Raw genomic sequence first — 20995 nt, forward strand, 5'->3', positions numbered from 1 at the left:
TTTTGAAAACCATCCAAACTGGACAGAACTTTCCAAAATCTATCCAGTTGCTTCAGTAACTGTTACCTTGCATAATAGCGATGCGCTCGTTCTCATTTAAATGTACACATTTTGTAACTTGCGTTACCGTTTGAAGTAAGACGTTCTCGACGTTAAGATTTGCCAAATATAAGGTGCCAAACTGTCGTTTTTATGACGACTTAAAACTTTTCTGGCTTTTATTAAAAACAACAGTTTACCATCTTATATGTGGCATATCTTAATGTCAGAAACATCTTACTTCAAACGGTAACGGAAGTTACAAAATGTGTACATTTAAATGAGAACGAGCGAATGATGTCATGGTAATAGTTTCCTTGAATCATTCCTCTGGTATTGTCATGAGGGATTTAGTAGGAACTAGAGTTCCACGACCTCATACCTTCGCCAAATGATTTGAACCTTTATGACTGACGTGTTAGGAGTGTCTCTCATCAATTATAAATCATACTAGTTGATCGTCTTCACCCAAATAACAAACGTTGTCCAAAGTATAAGCTTAACAAAGAAGGTTATGCTAACATCATCAATTATGCAAATGAGGTCCTTATCAGCATAATTTGATTCAACTATGTTCACCTTCACATAACTTCCAAATGCCACAACTGTGAAATTGTCATCATTTACCTGTATGGAAATAACATAGTTACTCATTAATTATGCAAATAAGGCCTACAATTGCATATTTTCTATCTATCAACATCCCTCTCTTCCTCAGTTACAAATGTCACATATTTGAATAGTCATATCATGGAACACAGCAGGTTTTATAAATTTTCTCATAAATTATGCAAATTAGAATCTGATTTGCATAATTATCGTCCAATCATACAAAGTATCACGTCAGCTATGTACATACCAAAATTCATGACCATCCATCAAGCCCATCTTGAGTTCTAGTATTTTCTCATTAATTATGCAAATGAGGTCCTCATTTGCATAGTTGATATCTATTAATATTTCTCTCTTCCTCAGATACATATGTCACATGTTTGAGAGTCCTACCATGGAATTTGGCGGCTGTATAAACTTTCCTCATTAATTATGCAAATTAGATAATGATTAACATAATAAGTATCTAATCATGTACGTCATCACTCAAGCTATCTACTTACCAAAATTCATGACCATCCATCGTGCCCTTCTTGAGTTATTCCCTTTCAAAGTCTGAACCAAAACCTGCTCCTGCAGTTCCAAAAAAGCCGCTAGGGGGCCAAAACCTATACCACTTACTCTCTGTCCAAAGAGCTATCTACCACTCAAAAATCAGTTCCATAGCTTGTCCAGAACACGAGATATCCAAACAGGAAGTTCCGCTGCAGTACCGTAACAAGCCGCTAGGGGACCCAAAATCTAATCATTTCTTAGTCTCATCAAGATCTACCCACCTACCAAATATCAAGACAATCCATCCAAGCCTTCTCGAGTTATGCTGTACGTTACACACAAACAAACAAACACACACACAAACGCTACCCTCTGCATAACCTTCTTGGCGAAGGTAATCACTCCTTCTAGGCTTATCCATATCACTAGTAAGCAGAAGTTAACAGGAAGACAGGTAATACTGCTTGTAACCTTTAATTGCTCTTTTTCATGAATCAGAATAGGACAGGAAATGTAACGTTAAGACCCACTGTAACACCAAATACCCTGGTAGTGGAATTTCAGCATTATACCTGCCCTGTTGACAAATTTCAAAGAGATAAAAGAAGTTACTGAACATTAGTAGAATGCTCTACATTGTAGTTACAATATCGATGAGACATTGTTTCAAATATCAGCAGCACATCCTAGAGGAAGTGGTGAGGATTGCAGTCAGGAAAAGACCACTATGTCTACACATACCGGTACTGTATACCTCAGTTAGTACTGTACTAAGTAAAATGATTTTCTGATGGAGAATCTATTAAACCATTAGATTGGAATCATTAGTATTGCCAAAAAATATTGATGATTTCCTAAGGGTGTCTGGCTATACTCCAGTTTCCTTATCAAGTGCCATGCCTGATTAAGAACATGAACTTGCACATCTTGTTTGAGTCAGTGAAGGTTCCTCTCTGAGCCTCCTGTTTCAGGCCTTCAGGCTAAACCTCAGAACAGGCCGAATGAGGAAACCAGCAGCCACCGGTGAGTTAAACGGTTTGGGAAGTCCTCCATGAAGCCCTGAGGCAAGGCTAATGTCATTGTTTTGGGTTCATTGCAGGGCTGTCTCCAGCTTTAAATTTTTTCCGTCCTTCTCATTGTTTGGGAGCCCATGTTGTAGTATTTAATTGTTCGTCCTTTTAAGCTGAGCCTTAGAAAATACATTTTAATGAACTTCATGTCATCATGTCATGTCATAAAAGGTTATCATGTCATAAAAGGTCAGATTTTGGGACGGATGGGGTGAAATCCGTCCCACAAGAGAATTTGTGTCCTGGGACGGAGGGACAGGTCCACAGCCCTGGTGCATTGGTGAGTTAACTTATTGGTACAAGATCGGGGACACCTGTTTTGTCAGCCATTTGTGAAAATTTGTGTGTTCCTGAATTGGAGATACAGTACAGATAACGTTTCTTTTCACTTGTGTGCCTCTGCACATGAAAGAACCCAACACACTTACTGAGAAAAGTGAGTCACGTGCAGGTACATTTTGTGCATGTATTCAATGAATACATTCACAAGACTGTGACAATATTGTCTGAACTAATATCCGTTCTACTAAAGTTACTCTTGAGGACATGTTTCCTGAAACCTATGTATGCATGAGTCTGAAGAATTTCACCTTCCATGTCTCCCAGCTTTGTTTCCTGGGACAAACAAGTCTTGCAAGAGTATGAGTATGAATAGTAATGAAATTCTATTTCTGACTTTTCAAGTTACTGAGTTGAAGGTTTCACTATGCCCAAAGAGATAATGTTACGCTTGTAACATGTACTTCATGTACTTTATCAGAGACACCAGAAGAACCCCATACGTATAACGCCAAAATCAAGTTAGGTGATTATGCATACGTGACTAAGATGGCTTTCCCTAGGAATTACGGGAAATAAAAATAGCTAGACTGCCTACGCCTTGCAGAAAAGAGCATGCAGACCCTCATAAATCGTTGGTTCTGCATTTCAATGTACATGTTTTGTACATTTGGCTACAGTTGAAATAGAATTAGTGAAGGGCAAATTTTCCTGAATTAAACACAATGCCCTGAGGTGGGCAGTGTTATGATTTGTATAGAAAGGAAGGACAAGAGCTGGCTCAGAGGATATCCTCTCCTCGACTATCACCAGCTGAGGTCTGGTGTGGCTGTATGGGGAGGAAGTGGCCTGAGAGGAGGGACAGACATTTACATTACATTTTGTACATGGAGGTGTCACCATTGTTCCATGTTGGACTGGTTAGGCGCACTTTAGACCTACAATGTTATAAGGTCGTACGATCATCGTCGTAGGCGACGGTTTTCTTTAGACACACGGTCAGGAAATATCATGGGACCCCCGCGGCGCAGAATTCCATTGATGTGCGCGTGTGACTCAAAGTGAACTCTTGCGCTCAAATTCAAAATGGCGGGGGAACCGATTGTTTTGATCGTCTTTAGACGGCCAAAAAATAACGTTGCCGGCGACGATGGTCCCGTGACTCTAAAATGTCGTAGGTGTAAAGAGGCCCTTAGTGTGAGCTCAAGACAATAGTGACTGACACAGGGGTGATGTCATCTGGGTCACAGCAATGTGATTATTGTATAGAACCCAACCTCCTTGATAGAACAATGAGTAAATGTTTAGATCTTTCTGAGTTTCATTGCCAAAAAAATGGAAGAAAGATTGAGGGATCAAAAAACAACATACATGTACGTTCGTGTAATTTATCAATGAAAGTAAAAGTCAAATTAGACACAAGGGTCTATTTTTGCATGCCCTGCCTACATTTATATACATATACCTTCCCTGGCTCCAGGCCCAACAGTAGCCTGTGGTTAGAAGACTTATAATTACCCTTGCAATGACATCATCACTAATGGTTCTCTTAAAATCTCTTAAAATCTTGCTTATTTGTAAGTGCTCTTACATTTATATAAAGGTCAGACATCCAAGTAATAAGATACACAAGATAACAGTTACTCAAGCAAATGGATAGATTTTGCAGTATTGTGAATAGATTTGACAACCATTTCCAAATCTATCCAGTTGCTTATTGATAATAATGAGAAGTAACTGTTACATGTACCTTTTGTGCTTACATGTGTTCTAATATAAAGCTTGGACTGAGTACTAGTGAACCCTCCTGTACCCTCAAGCCTGTGGTTAAGGAGACTACCCCTGCAGTGACATCATCGGACGCCTTGTGGTCTAAGCTCCAGCCTGGAGGCAGGCGGTACCAGGGGCGGGTTTACTGTCGCCTAGGTGATATAAACTAACTCTGATCACTCAATCTACTCTTTCGTGTAATTAACAAGAAAACGAGGGCAGGCTACCTTCCTTCTTTTAACAACAAAATATGCACATGCCAGTAAAATGACAATTTAACCTTTAAACTGCTGCCGATTCTGTAACCAATATAGACATGTTGCCAGAGGAATAGCTTAGCAGTGTGAAGGTTAATTTTACTTTTGTTGCATCTCAAATTTCAATGCCTTTTTCAACTTCTTTGTGAAGTTTTCTTTTCACATGTAAAGTAAGTCTGCGCAAAAAAGGAGTCAATGAATTTATGGTCTAAAACATGCTTCAACACTTTAAGGGAAAGACCAACATGATCATACTTTTTTTAACAATCAAATTTTAAGATAAGCATATTCATTTTTTTATACAGTAAGGTTTCTACACAACCAGGTAACACAAATAAATGTTGGTTTTATCTACATATCCCTCTGAGACCTCATAAAAACCTTAGAGACAGTCAGACCAATTGTTCTTGTAACAGGCCCGAGGCAATGCACATGTGGAACTTGTTCAACTTTTGACCTCTGCGGCTTCCCCAAGGTTAAGGTTGATACCACTTCAGGAAGCCATGTATCCCATGACCCTGTTGACCTTGAAAAAATTCGTTGCAACAGCATAAAAGGTCACATTCTAAATCTAATTCAAACGAGACGAAAATCTAGATTATGATGTTCAACATTGATTGTTGGAACTAAAGTGCATGTAGTATAGAGAGGACACCAAGAAATACTCGACAGGCCTAGGGTATCACAGTTCCCAAAGGGCCTGAGACTTTCTGACCTCTATTAAAGTTCAACCTCCTTATCCAGTTATGTTGTATCCAGATCTTGTTAGCTGGAGGTCTTGTAAAACGTAGATAAGCAGAGATGGTGAGTTTTAAGTTACATGTCTGGGATTCAAGGCTGCGAGTCTTAAATTCATGATGCCTTCTTTGTTGGTCTTGCACTTTTAACCAGAACTATCCAATGCAGACTCACAGTCGCAATGCTTTTTTTGTAAGTCTGCAATTTCTTTGGCATGAGCATCACATCATATCATTAATGATAAAGCTTATGGGTATTTTATTTACATGTACATATGTATTTTATAAGTATGTAGAGAGATGTCTCAAAGCTGATTTAAGTACATTTTAAGGAAACCTTGTTGGCTTTTTTTTTTTTTTTTTGTGATGATTCTTTGGAAGTAACACGATACAACACCAAAGTCAAACTTGGTCACCGCACAGCTGGTACCTGGGACCCACCCATGGCTGTGCACGCACATTGTACATGTATATTTGTATGCAGGTCCAGTTGGAAATCATGTGACAGCATACATGTAACATTATATTTACACTGTCACGTTAAGAACTTTCTTATATTCTAGTGTCCCACATTTTGTAAATAAGGAAAACTGAACCTGTCCCAATCAAGGACGCCCACAACAGGCCTAATCAGTGGGCGGTAAAAATAAATACGGCCCAAAGTTGGCGTGTGACAAAAATGGCAACAAAAACACAGGAAGCACTCCCACAGACAGAAAGAACAAACTTGGAGACTGTCGAGTCAGAGGAGAAGTTGAACTGCAAATGGTCCACATACAGATTAGATTTATCCAAATTTTCAATTTTTGATCAGCTTCAGTTTTTGTCAAGGAATGAGCACTCCATTACAGCTAGTGCTTCTGTTCTGTTTTTGTGTGGGCAATTTGCAGTTCAACTTTGATTCAGAATGACTTCCACCAACACAGATAAACTTTCAAGTGAAGATTAACCTCCACTAACATTAATCTGCCACTTTGAAAAACTGCGGGTTGAAGAGATCTCTAGTGCTGCACCTCCAGGTGTGCACAGTTCAGATGTACAGGAGTGCATTATACTGGGGGACGTTGGGTTGGAGATCTGCTTGGATGTACATGTATATTTTCAGGGTGGCGGAATTATGAACTCTGGTGGACTTATGTTAGTAGATGTTAAATCCTAACTGACCTGACAGTTGCTCCTCCGCTACACAGCTGTCCCGAATGGCGCCGGTGTCCGTACGGGTGCGAAAGTCGGCGCACGTACTGGCGCGCTTCCTCTCGGCGAAGTACGCGGCCTTCTCGGCTATCCGCTGCTTCTTGAGACGGTCGAGACTGCTGTGCCGGCTGGCCCTTTCCTTCTCAGGCGGGCTGGACACTGAAGGAACAAGATAAATCTGGACTGTGCCATCAGGAAACCACAACAGGGGGTAACAAACTCCTAAAAATCTTTCACACCCAACATTGCATACACAAGTGTTCCTTTTCCTTACAACACGTTCATCGTGACATCTTAAAACTTGCCATGTGTAACTTTTGTATGATTAGAAGAGGTTTTAGGGGCTGTGGTGATGATGGAAAGACACCCCCGCGAGAGAATGTTGGAGTCTGTAGAGAGGAGAGGAAATCCTGAGTCCATGTGTGAGGGCAGACCATGATGTCAGGCGGTGTCATGTGATACAGACCTCCACATACACTGCCTTCATTTCCTCTCTCCAACAGCAGGGCCATGCCCAGTAGGCTCCCTGGTAGGAAACCGCGAAATGTTGTTCCGAAGAATATTTTGTCACCTTTGCAGGGCTATCTCCAGCTATACATGTTTGTCCGTCTCACCAAGGAGGTTTAAATCAACGGTCTCACTTACTCGGTCAGTGTTTGGGAGCCCATTTTCATTGTATGGTTATGAAAATACATTTTCATCCGTTTCAACAATCAAATTTCTGTCGCGGGATGGAGGGACGGGTCCAGGAGTAGATAGCCCAGTAACTTAAATGCCAAGGTTATGTTGTCGGTGAAGTTTGTAAATTGTAGGTGTTTGTTTGCATAACACGAGAAGTTGTAGCTGGATAGCTATGATATTTGGAATGTGGGTACTGGGTAGGTTTCAGGGGTGGCATGGACACCTTTGATTATGGTCCCCCTAGCAGCTTACTATAATGGTACTGCAGTGCAAGTAGGCTGTGCAACTTCTGATTTTGATATCTTCATGGATTTTTTTAATGAAAAATGGTAGGTTTTCTGTCAGTGTTGCCTAGTGGATTAAAAAATTACATGTTGCATTGCATGTTGTGCATCATATTCAAACTCTTTTGAAGTCTTTAATGAGATTTCGACAAGGCTCCTTTGGAGATCTAGCCAAGCATGCGTAAAGGATCGATACAGATTAATTCTGATGAATGATGAATGATGATAATGATTTGTATGGGAGCATCCACCATCTTGCCTTTCAGTTGAAGTCTTACCGTTGAAAAATATAGGTTTTGATGTGGCAGGAGTCCTTGTACATGTACATGTAGGCTGGATGTGTTATCTGTAAGTGATTGACCCTGGTAACATGTGCCTGGTGTTTTTTGACCCCAACACCAGGTGACCCCAGAACAGAAACTTCAGAACATCACAGGCAGAACTCTGCTCCACTGACCTTCTGACAACCTGAGCCCCCTGACAAGCTTCCTCCCACAAAAATATAACACTGCAAGGACAATTGCAGCATCATCATTAATTGCATACGTTGAACATGTAATAAGCGTTAGATTGTTGGCAAAATTACTTGTCTAATCCTGCTTTCTCAAAGTTTCTATGCAACATTACAATAATGCGACACTTTTCTAAGTTTTACAAATTAGATTTAGAGTGGTCTTTGCTAATATGTACAGTTTAGTTGCATCCCAAAATTGCATCTCAAAAGTTTGCCTGAGTACCATTCTAGTTAGTTAACCGGGGCTCCCATACATGTACTCTGTACACATAGGATGGCACCCAGATACGCATATACTTTTGAACGGGGACGTAAAGCCGATGGCCAGGCTTATGGTATGGGGGCTTATGGTGTCGGCCTCACGTGTCAAACCTCTGCACGTAAAAGAACCCAACACACTTATGGAGAAGAGTAGCGATTATCCGGCATGCTTGGTTGAAAAAGCTGACATGACAGATAATTCATTATTCCTAAGTTGCCTACTACCTACACAGGTAGAGATGCAGTTCCATAATTCAATTTTTATTCAAATGGTAGGCTGGTATCCTGTCCTACCCCAGGGCCAAGGTCAGGTGAAGGTTCTCCAGAATATCCAAGAGACTTTGATGTCTTAATCTGTGATGCTGATCTGCCATCAAGGAAGTCCGCTTCCAGAGGAAAGGGACCGTCGTAAATACTGGCCCTGTCTCTCGCACGTAACAGTATCATTTTTTATCATAGGATATATACCGGTGGTATAGTGTAGGCATGGAAGAGCACCATCATGGTATCCTGTCCTATCACCCCAGGGCCAAGGCCGGGTGAAGGTCTCGAGAATGTCCAAGAAACTTTGAAGTTTGATCCACTCCTGATCCTGTGTTACTGATCTGACATCGAGGATGTCCGCTTCCAAAGGACAGGGATGCTCGTAAATATTGTCCGTCTCTTGCATGTCTAGTATCAGTTTTGATCATAGGATATATAATATAGTATTATACTTGGAAGAGCACTGTCATTGTATCCTGTCCTTCTCCTGGTCAAGGTCGGGTGAAGGTCTCCAGAATGTCCAAGAAACTTTGATCCACATCCAGGTCCTGTGATGCCATCGAGGACGTCCGCTTCCAAAGGACAGGGGTGCTCGTAAACATTGTCCATCTCTCGCACGCTAGCAGCGATATTCAACTTGATCTTCTGATTGACTTCCTGTTATTGTATGTGGATATGCTAAGAGGCACTTCTGATTTATTATTGACATAACTCGGTTGTTTGAGAAACTTCTTTTTTTATTTGTGTTGGTTATATGTTTTAAGTTTAGCCTTTTCATAATTCCTGTTATTATCTTCGCCGAGAACTTGGAGAAGATTATGTTTTGATAATGATTTGATGTCTATTACACACATTATAGTTATCTTGATCTATATCAGTTCCTATGTTGTAGTTATTTTCTCTTGTGCATAAACTATATAAGGTCTACTTATTTGACTGGAACTTTCTGTTCCTATGATAATTTTTTTGTAATGTTATGTTAATCAATTCAATGTCAGGAGTTTTCCCCAAGGAATCATTGAAAACCGCAAAATAAAATACATTTTGTAAGCTTTAGATGACAGATTTGACAAAAAGAGATCTTTGAGAGCTAAATCTATTGAGAAGGGGATCAACAAGAAGTTCCCATGGATCCGGAGGATCTCGTCATCGCTGATGTTCCTTATTGCCTTATCAGGCAGACTGGCTTAGCACAAGCCTCTAAAGCATGTAAGGGTTCCACCAAGTATTCAGAGTATCCCTGTACATGTGCTAGTCTGTAGGGATCATACACGTTTTAAATCCCTCACATTGTACACATATGCCATACATGTACAATGTATAGTATCATAATGTGTAAATAAAAGAATCAATGCTAAAATGAATTTGTTTCTAAGAATCATATTGATGATATTCAAATTTTAGAAATTTTTCTCCCTGTTTATATCTGTTTCTATGATGTCCACTACTTCACCTTGAAATGCCCGAGAACTTCGGAGAAGCAATGAAATAAGGTTATAATGTAGGAATAGATATGAAATAACCATAACTTTTAAGGTCCAAGCGAATGTTGGAAGAAATAAACAGCCCAATCTTCTTTCATGCACACCAACACACACCAGACACCATGCATGTAATAGAAAAACAAACACAGCAGTTCCAGTAATCCTCATGGGTCCTTCATTAGTGTAACCTACTGCCCCCCTCCCCATGCCAGTTAGGCCTGTGTCAACAGGAACAGTGGGGGGGAGGTGTAACAAATGGAACAGTGGGGGGGGGGGAGGTGTAACAAATGGAACAGTCTGGTGAGTGTCCCACTTTATGTAGGAGCTCAGCTCAGACCAATTATAACTCTGGACAGATTAACAATCATATGGCTTTTCTAGCCATGAATATGATCATATTGGCCCAGTTTTTTTTTTTAAATCTTACATCAGGAAATTCTTACCCTACGGCTAGAGTCTACATGTAGTAAAGTGACCCTGCAAACTCAGGACAATATTTTCAGTATTTCAAATCATGACACTTTCATTGGTAGTTCTATTTTCGCAATGACCTCTCCCCCACATATATTCATGACATTGCAGGTAATTTCTGATGTATTATTACTGTACTATAGAATTATTACTGTACTACTAGTTACATAGGCTTTGTATTACTGAATGCTATATGCTGCCCCTGACTAACTATGGAAGAGTGAGTGAGTGACTGAGTGACAGAATGTTTCAATGTCAACGTTAAAACGGAGCCAAAACCGCCTTTTCTCTCATACTGGAAAATAAAACCATAGAGAAAGAAAATGAATTTACAGTACTTAAAAGCCTACTACCCGGTATGATGACACCCTTGACAGACATAATCTGGTATGCAGCTCCCCCTAACTTTCATGGCACAAACTGCATGTGCTTCAACATGTAACACAGAAGCGATGAGCGCTTGATAAATCTCAGCTACATACATAAGATCATGAACAATAGCCACTTGTAAGTTGTAACCTGCAGAACAAAATTACAGATTTTTGTATAATACAAATAAGTCTTCACAGTTTTGCATGCATCTTATGAATTGCATAATGTGCAAAATGTAAGAAGCATAAATGCTATATATATGTATAGTATGCATCTAGTCAAACATTTACATGTACTCAAGGGACCACTTCAAAGGACCCAGACATTGTTTCCACTTTTATCATATTTCCGATTATTTTTCTCATGAAAAATGATAATTGACCAAAGAATTAAGAGTCCTGCCGGGAGACTGTGCTACTCGCCTCTTGTGTTTCACTGTCTACAGACAGTAGCCTCGGCACCTGTCTATTATGGCCATTTTCTTCAACTGAAGTCCCCTGAGTAGTTTGACTACACAGCACATGGCCGGACAGGTACATGGAAAATGTCCGGAAAACCTTTATTATTCCGTTTCCAAGCTTATCCCTGACTATCAGTGACTCACCCTGAGCTGGAGCAACACACCCCAATCCCATACAGCTAACAGGTCCCATGGGCCTCGCTTACCCCAGACCCAGGTATCAATAATTAACATGGAACAGGCATCCGCATCAGCCCAGCATTCTAAGTACATGGCTGCGAGGATACAGCACAGAGATGCATTTTGTTACAAATCTGGGATTATACAATAAAAAGCATTGATAACATCGCTAGTAGACAATTGGCATTAGCCAAGTTTGCTTTAAAATCTACATACAGGTGTAGAAAATACATTATTTATTAAGTATTTATCAATGCACATGTCATTCTGTCATCTGTGTGAAGAAAATTGGCATAAGATATGCATGAGTGTAAGCCTAGATCATGGAAATGCTTATCTGTACATACATTTGTAGTTGTAACTATAAGTAGGACTGATCTACATGATGTACAGTAACTGACCCTAACACACTATACGGTTTATACTTATCTAATTAGTTATTACAAGGAGGCTACATCTCCCTACAACCTCCTTGGTCATCAATAGTATACTATGGTCATTATAAGTACATATCACATACTGTACATGTGTACTTACTGGTAACACTTGGTAACATGCTCTCATATAATAATGAGTTGCTGTATCTGCCTCTTGCTTCCTTCTTTCTACTGATTAAAACGTCAAATGTGCACTACATGTAAAACATGTGTACACTGCATATATATAGTACTTTGGACCATAAGCTGCCCCTCATATGCAGTACAATCGACCTTTGTAAGCTTCCGCATAGAACAACCTCAAGGTCAGGGTGAACACTTGACCTTGGGCTGTCCTTCTTATCATTCCGCTCAAGTTATAACATTTGCCGGAAAATTACCCAAAATATAGATACACGTGCTTGTATGTCATGTGTTACGATGAATAAATTATTGACTTCATATTACCTGAATACATGTACATGTATGTAATTTCCTTGCCTCTCAGACATTTTGAATTGAAAATTTACCAAGAGGACAAGTTGAGAAGAGGGACTTGTACCAAAACAGATACACGTGCTTGTATGTCATGTATTACAATGAATAATAATAATGATTGATTTCATACAATGTACATTTACAGGGGTTTTTCTAGAAAAATTGAATAAGAGGGAGCACACACAGGCGAGGGAGCGAATTCTATGCATTTATGGAAGAATCCATTGCTGAGTGAAGGCTGTATGCTGGATATTAAGCTAAGATCTGAATTCAACAAGGGGTCGCTGGGCTGAAACAAGAGGGCGCATTTACATTTGTAACATACTTATTTTCTTGGTTATCAGACATTTTGAACTGAAAATTTAGCAAGAAGACGAAATAAGAAGAGAGAGCTGGAAGGAAAACTTGCAAAACATTCACTTCCGGAGAGTGTTCAAATGTTCATGATCAGACCCTCCCAGTCTCCCCTCTGGCTCTATAAACCTATTTCCTTGTTGCCACTCCGATTCAACATTATCATTTCCTTTTGGTTCAAAGAACCAACAAAATCAAATACCTGCGGTAGGTGGGTATGGCCATACAATATACAAATTGTATTCTATAGTGATTTTACTACACTTTTCTGTCTGGCCAGAAAGTGACTAACTTTCCGGCATATAAAGACATGATTTGAAGTTACAGTGTGAGATATACCTTTTTTTCTTAATACCTCCTTTCAGTTTTGTCATTGACTTTGCAGCATGCTTGAAGTTGAAAGCTGGTAGCAGTACAGAATTTCATGCTTGGTTTTGGTTTGGTTTTTATAAACCAGATACAACAGATCTCTATTAGCAATATTCACTATGATTCTTCCTGGGGTCCTGCAAAATTAAATAATACAAATACAGCGACTGAAACATGTAATCCTTACACCAACATTTTGGTATGACAGTTCCCCTGACAGCTCAGTGTGTGTGAGTGAACCCCAGCTGCACAAATAACTAATCACGATGACCAAACACTTCTCACTCTAAAAGAGTACATGTACATACTGTGTGCAGTCACATAACTCAATGATCATAATGACAAACACTTCTCACTCTGGAGGGGCACGAATAACTCATCATAATAACAAAAACACTAGACGTCTCCCTCCGGATGGGTGAATAAAGTCACATTCATAACTCATTATGATGACCAAACACTTCTCATTCTGGAGGGGCGCATACAAACTCAAAACTGTGCAAGAAGACCACTCAGGGGACTGAGAAAATCTGGTCTACATTGTATGTGGACAGGTGGTCATTAAACATAGGATTCATAATGTTTGTGTAAACTGGAAAAATTATCTAAGGCCCAACAAAAAGAGATCACATTGGCCAGGTGGTCCTTATGCGGATCGATCTAGAGGTGGTCACTTGTAGTTGTACAGGTTTGAGTCTTTGAGTTGTTTGACTGAATCACTTTTAAAGTGTCCTGAGGAAGGTGGCAGATGGTCACCGATATAACCTCCTTGGACAGTGTGAATAAAAGCGTCTTGTTTCAGTGTACAAAGAATTTTGTTTTGCAGGTTTGCCTGTAGTCTGTCTTGACCCACATTAGGCCACATCGTTTTAATTTCTTGGTTAACAGAATTTAAAAAAAAAATGCTAGATTGGAAAATCAACAGAAAAACAGAATCTCAGAGGAAAGCCTGTACTTCGGTGCACACAATTTCAGGGAATGAACAGGGTCAGGTGCAAGTTTTCACCCCAGCCTTCTGTTTTAATGATTATTTTTTGCTAAAATTGAAAAAAAATCTGTTAACCAAGAAATTAAATTGGTGTGGCCTTAGGCTGCATAGAAACCACTTCAACATGACAGACTGACAGACAGAGGAATGTACATGTAGTTCCTGATTCATAAATGATTGTCTCATTTCGACCATTTAGAAAAGGGAGGATCCCAACTGTGACCAAAGTGCTTTAAAATTCACCAACGCAATTATTCTTGGCAATCTTGCACATGCAAAATTACAATTTCAAGTGGCACTACAGTAATGGGTTTTTCATGAATCATCGGGCTCTGGGTGGTACACATAGCTTGGTATAAGCTATGGAGCAAAGGCCTCAAATTGCCTAATCTACAAGTATATAGGTAAAGATATGGCTCTTTCTCTGTGTTTTATACTTGTTTTTTTTTTTCAACTTTTAGTACTCCTTTCTAGTATAATTGTAGTTCTTACAATTTGCCTTCTCCTAAGCATTAAGCTAAGAATTATAGAAAGAGTAGTCTAAGGCGCACTTTAGACCTACAATGTTATAAGGTCGTACGATCATCGTCGTAGGCGACGGTTTTCTTTAGACACACGGTCAGGAAATATCATGGGACCCCCGCGGCGCAGAATTCCATTGATGTGCGCGTGTGACTCAAAGTGAACTCTTGCGCTCAAATTCCAAATGGCGGGGGAACCGCTTGTTTTCGTCAAAATATGAAGCTTTTACTGACTTTGCAACAACTGTTGCCCTGCAGATGAGACGTTGAGAACGGTGCTCAACAAAGAAAGAGATTGAGGCTGGTACAGAGACGGACGGGATTTAACCCGAGTTCGTGGCCGCCGCCGGGGATGTCCCGGGGATCGAGGAATAGGGGCAATTTTTACTAGAGAAGTTAGCCACTGGTAGCAGGGCGTCGCGCCTGAATAACCGGTTTCGGATGAGAAAAATATGTTTCCATTGCTGACTGCATGCATATTTACAAAGAAAACGATAGAAACTTTCCTTCCCGGACAGGAAACAGCACGCTGTATACTTATTAGCATATCACCCACTTCCGTCGCCGGCGACGATTCTTCTTTAGACGAGAAAAACGCAGCCACAGGCCCCCCCGCTGAACGTCGTGCGACTGGGTCCGAGGTGGTCGCACGACATTTCGAGGATTTCCCGTTTATTGCCGTCGTACGATTGTTTTGATCGTCTTTAGACGGCCAAAAAATAACGTCGCCGGCGACGTCGCCCACGACGATGATCGCACGACTCTTAAATGTCGTAGGTGTAAAGAGGCCCTAAATGTTGCAAAAAGAGATACAAAACCCTGAGAATGAGCCGTATCCTTACATCTGCTTGAAGATTTATCTTGAGAAATTGGGTCTTATTTCTTATGTCTATTCTTTATATGTTTATGTCTATTTTTGAATAAGAAAAGATGACTTATTTATCTATTCAACAAATTACAGACAGTGTCAAATTTTGTCGCAATAAATAATGCAGGACACGAGTCATGAACCGTCCTGCGATATGACAACACAATCATCACTTCCTGGTGGAATCAATCATCGTAAAATTCATTACCGTAACAGTCTGCTCAACTAGACAATAAATCAGTTATTACTGTGAAGGGAAAAAGTAAATATAGACGTCACTATAGTATAAATGTACATGTATCATTGGTGCAACCCTCTGTAGACTTATATTCTAATGGAAATCTGTGATGATAATTGACATTATAAATTTTTATTTTCTTACAGGAGATCTTATATACTTTTATTTCTGTATACAAAGTTAAGCGCATATCGTTACCAGCTTTTTTAACAGTCCTCTGATCTTTTTCAAGTTTACCTGCCAAATTTTCAAGCTGTTTGCATCTTTTTTCCAATATTTTTTTCTGCAAATTGCACCACGGTACATGTGGGTTGCAGGTGGTTATTTTTGAGCCATGATTACAAAAAAGAATATCAAAGTACAAGTGTGTCACAGTATGTGTGTGTACTTTTAAGTAGTTGTGTAGGTGTAATCATAAACAGTGTTCTCACCAGGCCTTTTCAGCATAGGGGCCCCCTATGCTGTGATTTGGACCCCCTATGCTGTGATCTGGACCCCTATGCTGTGTTTCAATCAGCATAGGGGTGTTTCTTTCTGGGACAAACCTTGTGACCCTTCATAAATCTTATAAAAAGTTCATATTTGGCTTTAGAATGAGGCAGTGACAGAGGAAAAAGTCTACTTCACAAAATTTATCCCTCAAAATGCATGAAATAATGTCTCATTGGGTTATGAATTTACAAATTTTGCAGGGGAACATGCCGGACTCCCTACTCTGGTCATGTCTTCAGCACTCCACACGTGACTTGCACCACGTAAAGTTGGCCGTCTATACCTGACCCCTATGTTGTGAAAAAATTCTGGTGAGAACACTGATAAAGGTACGTGTATGAGTATGACACAGACAAGTATGCCAATAACCATATATTTAATAGATACACAAATATTTAATGTATCTACTATCTCAGGAGGTAAATCAACTAGCAAGTAAAAGTGGACATTGATTTTAAGTCTAAATCTGGCATTTGGCAGTAAAAAGCAGTAACTGTGGGTTTGAGTGTAAGAGATTATGCAATCTAATTTTCACATCAAAATCTATGTTGATACTGTATTATAGCCAGTTGCTGCTGTGTGCCTGTACATGTGAGGCTGGCATATTATAGTCATTTACTGTTGGGCTTAGGTTACTACACATACATTATTACATACATACATGTTTCTACTGTACTTCAATTTCATTTACATAAATCTTTAAAAAACGCATAGATTAATCTTTGGAGATCTGACTCTTTAAACAAAACAACATACTGTGAAATTTGTTTCTTTTTAATTTCAATCTGTGATTCAGGTTTCTATACCATAGGTATTATATGTCAGTCAGTCAGCAATAATTATGACACGCATGAAATTGGCTGGATTATTTACTTATTATGCAGATTGTCAGTAATTTTCAGCCTGGTTGGAATTGCAAGATCAGGGTCAATTTCCAGTCTTGTTTTAATTTCCTAAGCTTAGTCATCATCCTACATCTATATACACGTACGATGTAGAGAGGTGGGGTGGGTTCATTATCACAAGTTCAACTTCAACGTGTGTCTCTCCTCTAACATGTAACTTTATATATATATCCTCGCTAAAAGACTGCACCCCTTAAACCACTACCAGGATGCGTATGTTTACTTGAACAAACACAACACGGTTACCCTAATAACCCCGTAAAAGGGGGTTAAGGGGCCAAGGTACAAGGTACAACCGTAAGGTACCCCTCCCACTCCGAACAAAATTTGTCCAGGGGCCCTCCTAATACATAATAATCTTCAAGTTCAAGCGAGAAGTTAATGTATAAAATAAGGCAGGCAAAATCATAACATTTCTCAAACCCCTGGTTCTTCAGAGCATGTGCCTTTGCTCTAGCAGTGGGAGGAGGGTAATCTACAAGTAGACGTAGAGAGGCAAGATCGTTACTCAAGATCTTGATTAACGATTTTGCCTCTCTACATCAACTTTGAGATTACCCTGCTCCGGTTCTGAATGGCAGTATCCAGACTGAATTTACGGACCTATCCGATAGCTGCTAGGACCTGTAGCTGGGCACTATTGATGACACCCAGGTGCCAGCTGAGCTGGTAAAACTGTGTGTGAGAGGAATAATTATCACAGGAGGGTGTGAAAGGGGTTCTTTAGTACATGTATCACGAGGGACATCTTTTTTCCATAATCTACCGGTTTACCATGCTGAGAAAATTTTTTACATAAAAATCCGTAGTACATCTTCAACATCAACATGCTAGACTGGGATTGAATGAGTCATGACACAGAAACTGAAATTGCTTGTAGTTATTCTTTTCTGTGGGGCCTACAAAATTACAGTTTTCCACATTTTTTACCATTTTGGGGCCTTCAGTTTTTGCTGACTGCAGGTGGGTATTAGTATGCTATAGCTGGTAGTACCCTGATGGCAGTGGGGTACCATTCGCATTTTCATTTCATTTTCTAGGTCACCATTAATAAAACTAGGCACTTATTTTAAAATGACTAATACAGGGAACCTATATATCACTGACTGAGCAACAGTTGCACTCACTAGTAAATTTTATATTCTAGGATTAAAAACAACCACCTGCAACCTCAGTCTGCAACCTGCAGGAAACATTTTTAGATTGCAAAAAAAAACTTGGAATTTGGCAAGCGGAAAAAATACAGGCTCAATATCTTATCATTACAATGATCTTAACTGCATATTCATGCCCTAAAGAGCTAATTAAATGCAGTATGTTGAATAAGCATTTGGGATATTAAAAAACACATACCGTATCTAAAAAAAAAAGAGGAATAAACTATTTCGCGATTGAATATCTCACACTGTCACAGAAAGAAGAATTTCAACCCACCCCTTGCAGACCTTCTGACAGTGGTAGGTGTATATTTCCACACAAAAGAGGTAAGTGAATATATGTATGCTGAATAACTTAAAGAGCAAAGGATATTCCAAATTACATATTGCAAAAAAAACAGAACACACTACTAGTATTTAGAGCCCTGATCGAAAACTAACAGGAACTTCATCTTCATTTCGGGTACCCTCTAACAACCCCTGAAGGGGTATCACTGAGGGGGGATTTGAGAAAGCAGAAGAACCCGCCCCTTGCAGACCCCCTGACAGTGGTACTGGTAGGTGTATATTTCCACCCAGCCAGCTATATGGGCCGTATGAATCATGCAGGCATGTGATATACACGCTGGCCTTGAGCCGAGGCCGCAGAATCCATCACTTCTGTAGAGATGGCTATGCTGTCTGCTCATGTGTGCATATATCTAATTACGGGCCGGGAGAGGGACTCCCGAGGTGTCAGGGGGACAGAAGGTGCAATGCAGGTGGAAGGGGATGTGGTAAAAGAGGAAGGGGGTAAGGGGGAGGGGGGCAAGGTATGGGGGTGTTTAGGGAACTATACATATCCCTTCTTGCAAATTCATTCATTCATTCATTCGTTTGTTCATGTTCATTCATTCTTTTTCCTGTTCAAATAATTTTCATCCCAAATCATTTTCCTGGTATATTTGCCAACTCATAGTCATTGTGTAACCAAAGCATTATTAAACTTAGTGGTGCACTGTGCACACAATATATTTCATATGTATCTTTCCCCTCCCCCTTTTTCAAGTAAACGAACCATACACGCAACATACACAATTATTATAAGGTGTTTAAGATTTCAATTCTAAAACTGGTTACTAAACTGTACATATTATGAATCATCAATTCCACAAAATCAATTTATAACTGTGAACAAAACAACGAAATTTCATTGTTCAGAAACATCCGGTCTCCTCCGTTCACACATCCTGAATAATTTTAGCAGCACCAAACCACATCTCAGCTCACGTTAGGGATATGATATACGGTGTAACGTTCACACGATGCCTAGCGTAATTTCTCACGTTACTGTATAACGGTACAAGCTATGGCTACCCAATACTCGTTCTCACCTTTGGCCTCTGGTGCCGTGTCCGTCGACATTTCCTCATTCACCTCCAGACTCGGTTCTCAGACAAAGAAAACATCGGCGCGAATTTTCCCTTCGGGTCTGCACACATTGTACATCCCGCCCTGTCCATTCAAATGCGCGACGACGAACAGACAAATTATCAACCCGTTAGCGTGTGACTCAGGGATCCGTACTGGCGCAACAAACTACATTTCGGACGCTTCCTGCAAGCCAATAACGCCTTCATATGGCCATGAGCGGCAGTAAAGGTGGGGGTTCGCGGAAACCGGCCCGACAGAGGGGAGATGAGTAAGCTTTGTTTGGAGAACACGGAAAAACATCACTTCCTCCGGCAACCCGGAAGTTGTGGTTTCTAATAATCCCGCGCGCTAAGGATGATGGGTGCGCGCTAATTTCGATCTAGAAAAATTATTTTCTTTATCAACAAGATAATTGAATCATTCTCGTTACATCAGGAACGTTTGTTAAAACAAATAGGTAATACAAAAGAAGGAGCGTAGAGCTATTAAAGCATTCAAACAAGGAGATTCATAAAGGGATTACCAGGCTATGACAATCTAACAAACAAAAAACTTTTTAAGGCTGTCGAAGCATATATTTCCTATACAAAGCGTTTCAATGGTCCTTCCATTTAAGCCATCCATGTCAAATTACCATGCCAAACTACATCAAATCTTAATTACTTTAATATTGTTAACCTTGACCTCTGACCTCTCAAACCTCTAACCTACTTGTCATTTTATTATTATTATTATTACTATTATTACTATTATTATTATCATTATCAAATCATTGTGTACGTTAGTGACCTTATTTGTATATATGCGTAGTTTTCAACATTGTAATTGTATGTGCTGTGTCAGACACCCAAAATCAGCCACGCTGCCTGGGTGGTCTTGTATTGCCGTTGCAATTTGAATAAAATAAAAATAAAATAAAAATAAAATTCATAAAGGGACAAAAATTCTAACATCCCTGAATATTTGTAATGGACCAGTCTGGGGGGGGGGATGTCCGATTTTGTAGTTCTTGCTATAAATGAGATATCAGTCCAGGTTTCGTTGGCTTGTATAGAAGCTTATCTTACTACGGTAATGTAACATTTACTTTAATGGTGGTGTAACGTCATTCATTTTTTTTTTCATTTTTTGTAAACAAAACTTCCATCAATAAAGCTAGTTACAAAATAGCCAGAAGACTAGATGTAGGGCTAGGTATGTCGACTCCGACATGATTAATTTGCTGTCCGAGTTTCTCCTGGAACCAGTTTTGTGACAAGGTGAAATCGCTCTCTTGAAGGTCACTTGTACGCTGATTGCGTTTGACCCCTACAGTCTCTCCGGTGACAGTCACCGTGAAAAGCTTCCCCATT

General features: G+C 39.8%; 1 protein-coding gene across 1 annotated transcript in view; it reads right to left on the reverse strand.

Annotated features, from left to right (window-relative positions):
- Positions 1-19983, reverse strand: part of LOC136434714 (uncharacterized) — a 36272-nt gene extending 16289 nt beyond the window's left edge. The window contains exons 1-2 of the mRNA XM_066427732.1: positions 19604-19983; positions 6424-6612 (exon numbers count right to left, since the gene is read on the reverse strand). Of these exons, the coding sequence (XP_066283829.1) occupies positions 6424-6612; positions 19604-19634 (220 nt within the window). The 5' untranslated portion in view covers positions 19635-19983. The remainder of the gene's footprint in view (positions 1-6423; positions 6613-19603) is intronic.
- Between the last annotated feature and the right edge of the window lie 1012 nt (positions 19984-20995).

Source organism: Branchiostoma lanceolatum, chromosome 5 (assembly GCF_035083965.1).
Source record: "Branchiostoma lanceolatum isolate klBraLanc5 chromosome 5, klBraLanc5.hap2, whole genome shotgun sequence".
Taxonomy (NCBI): domain Eukaryota; kingdom Metazoa; phylum Chordata; class Leptocardii; order Amphioxiformes; family Branchiostomatidae; genus Branchiostoma; species Branchiostoma lanceolatum.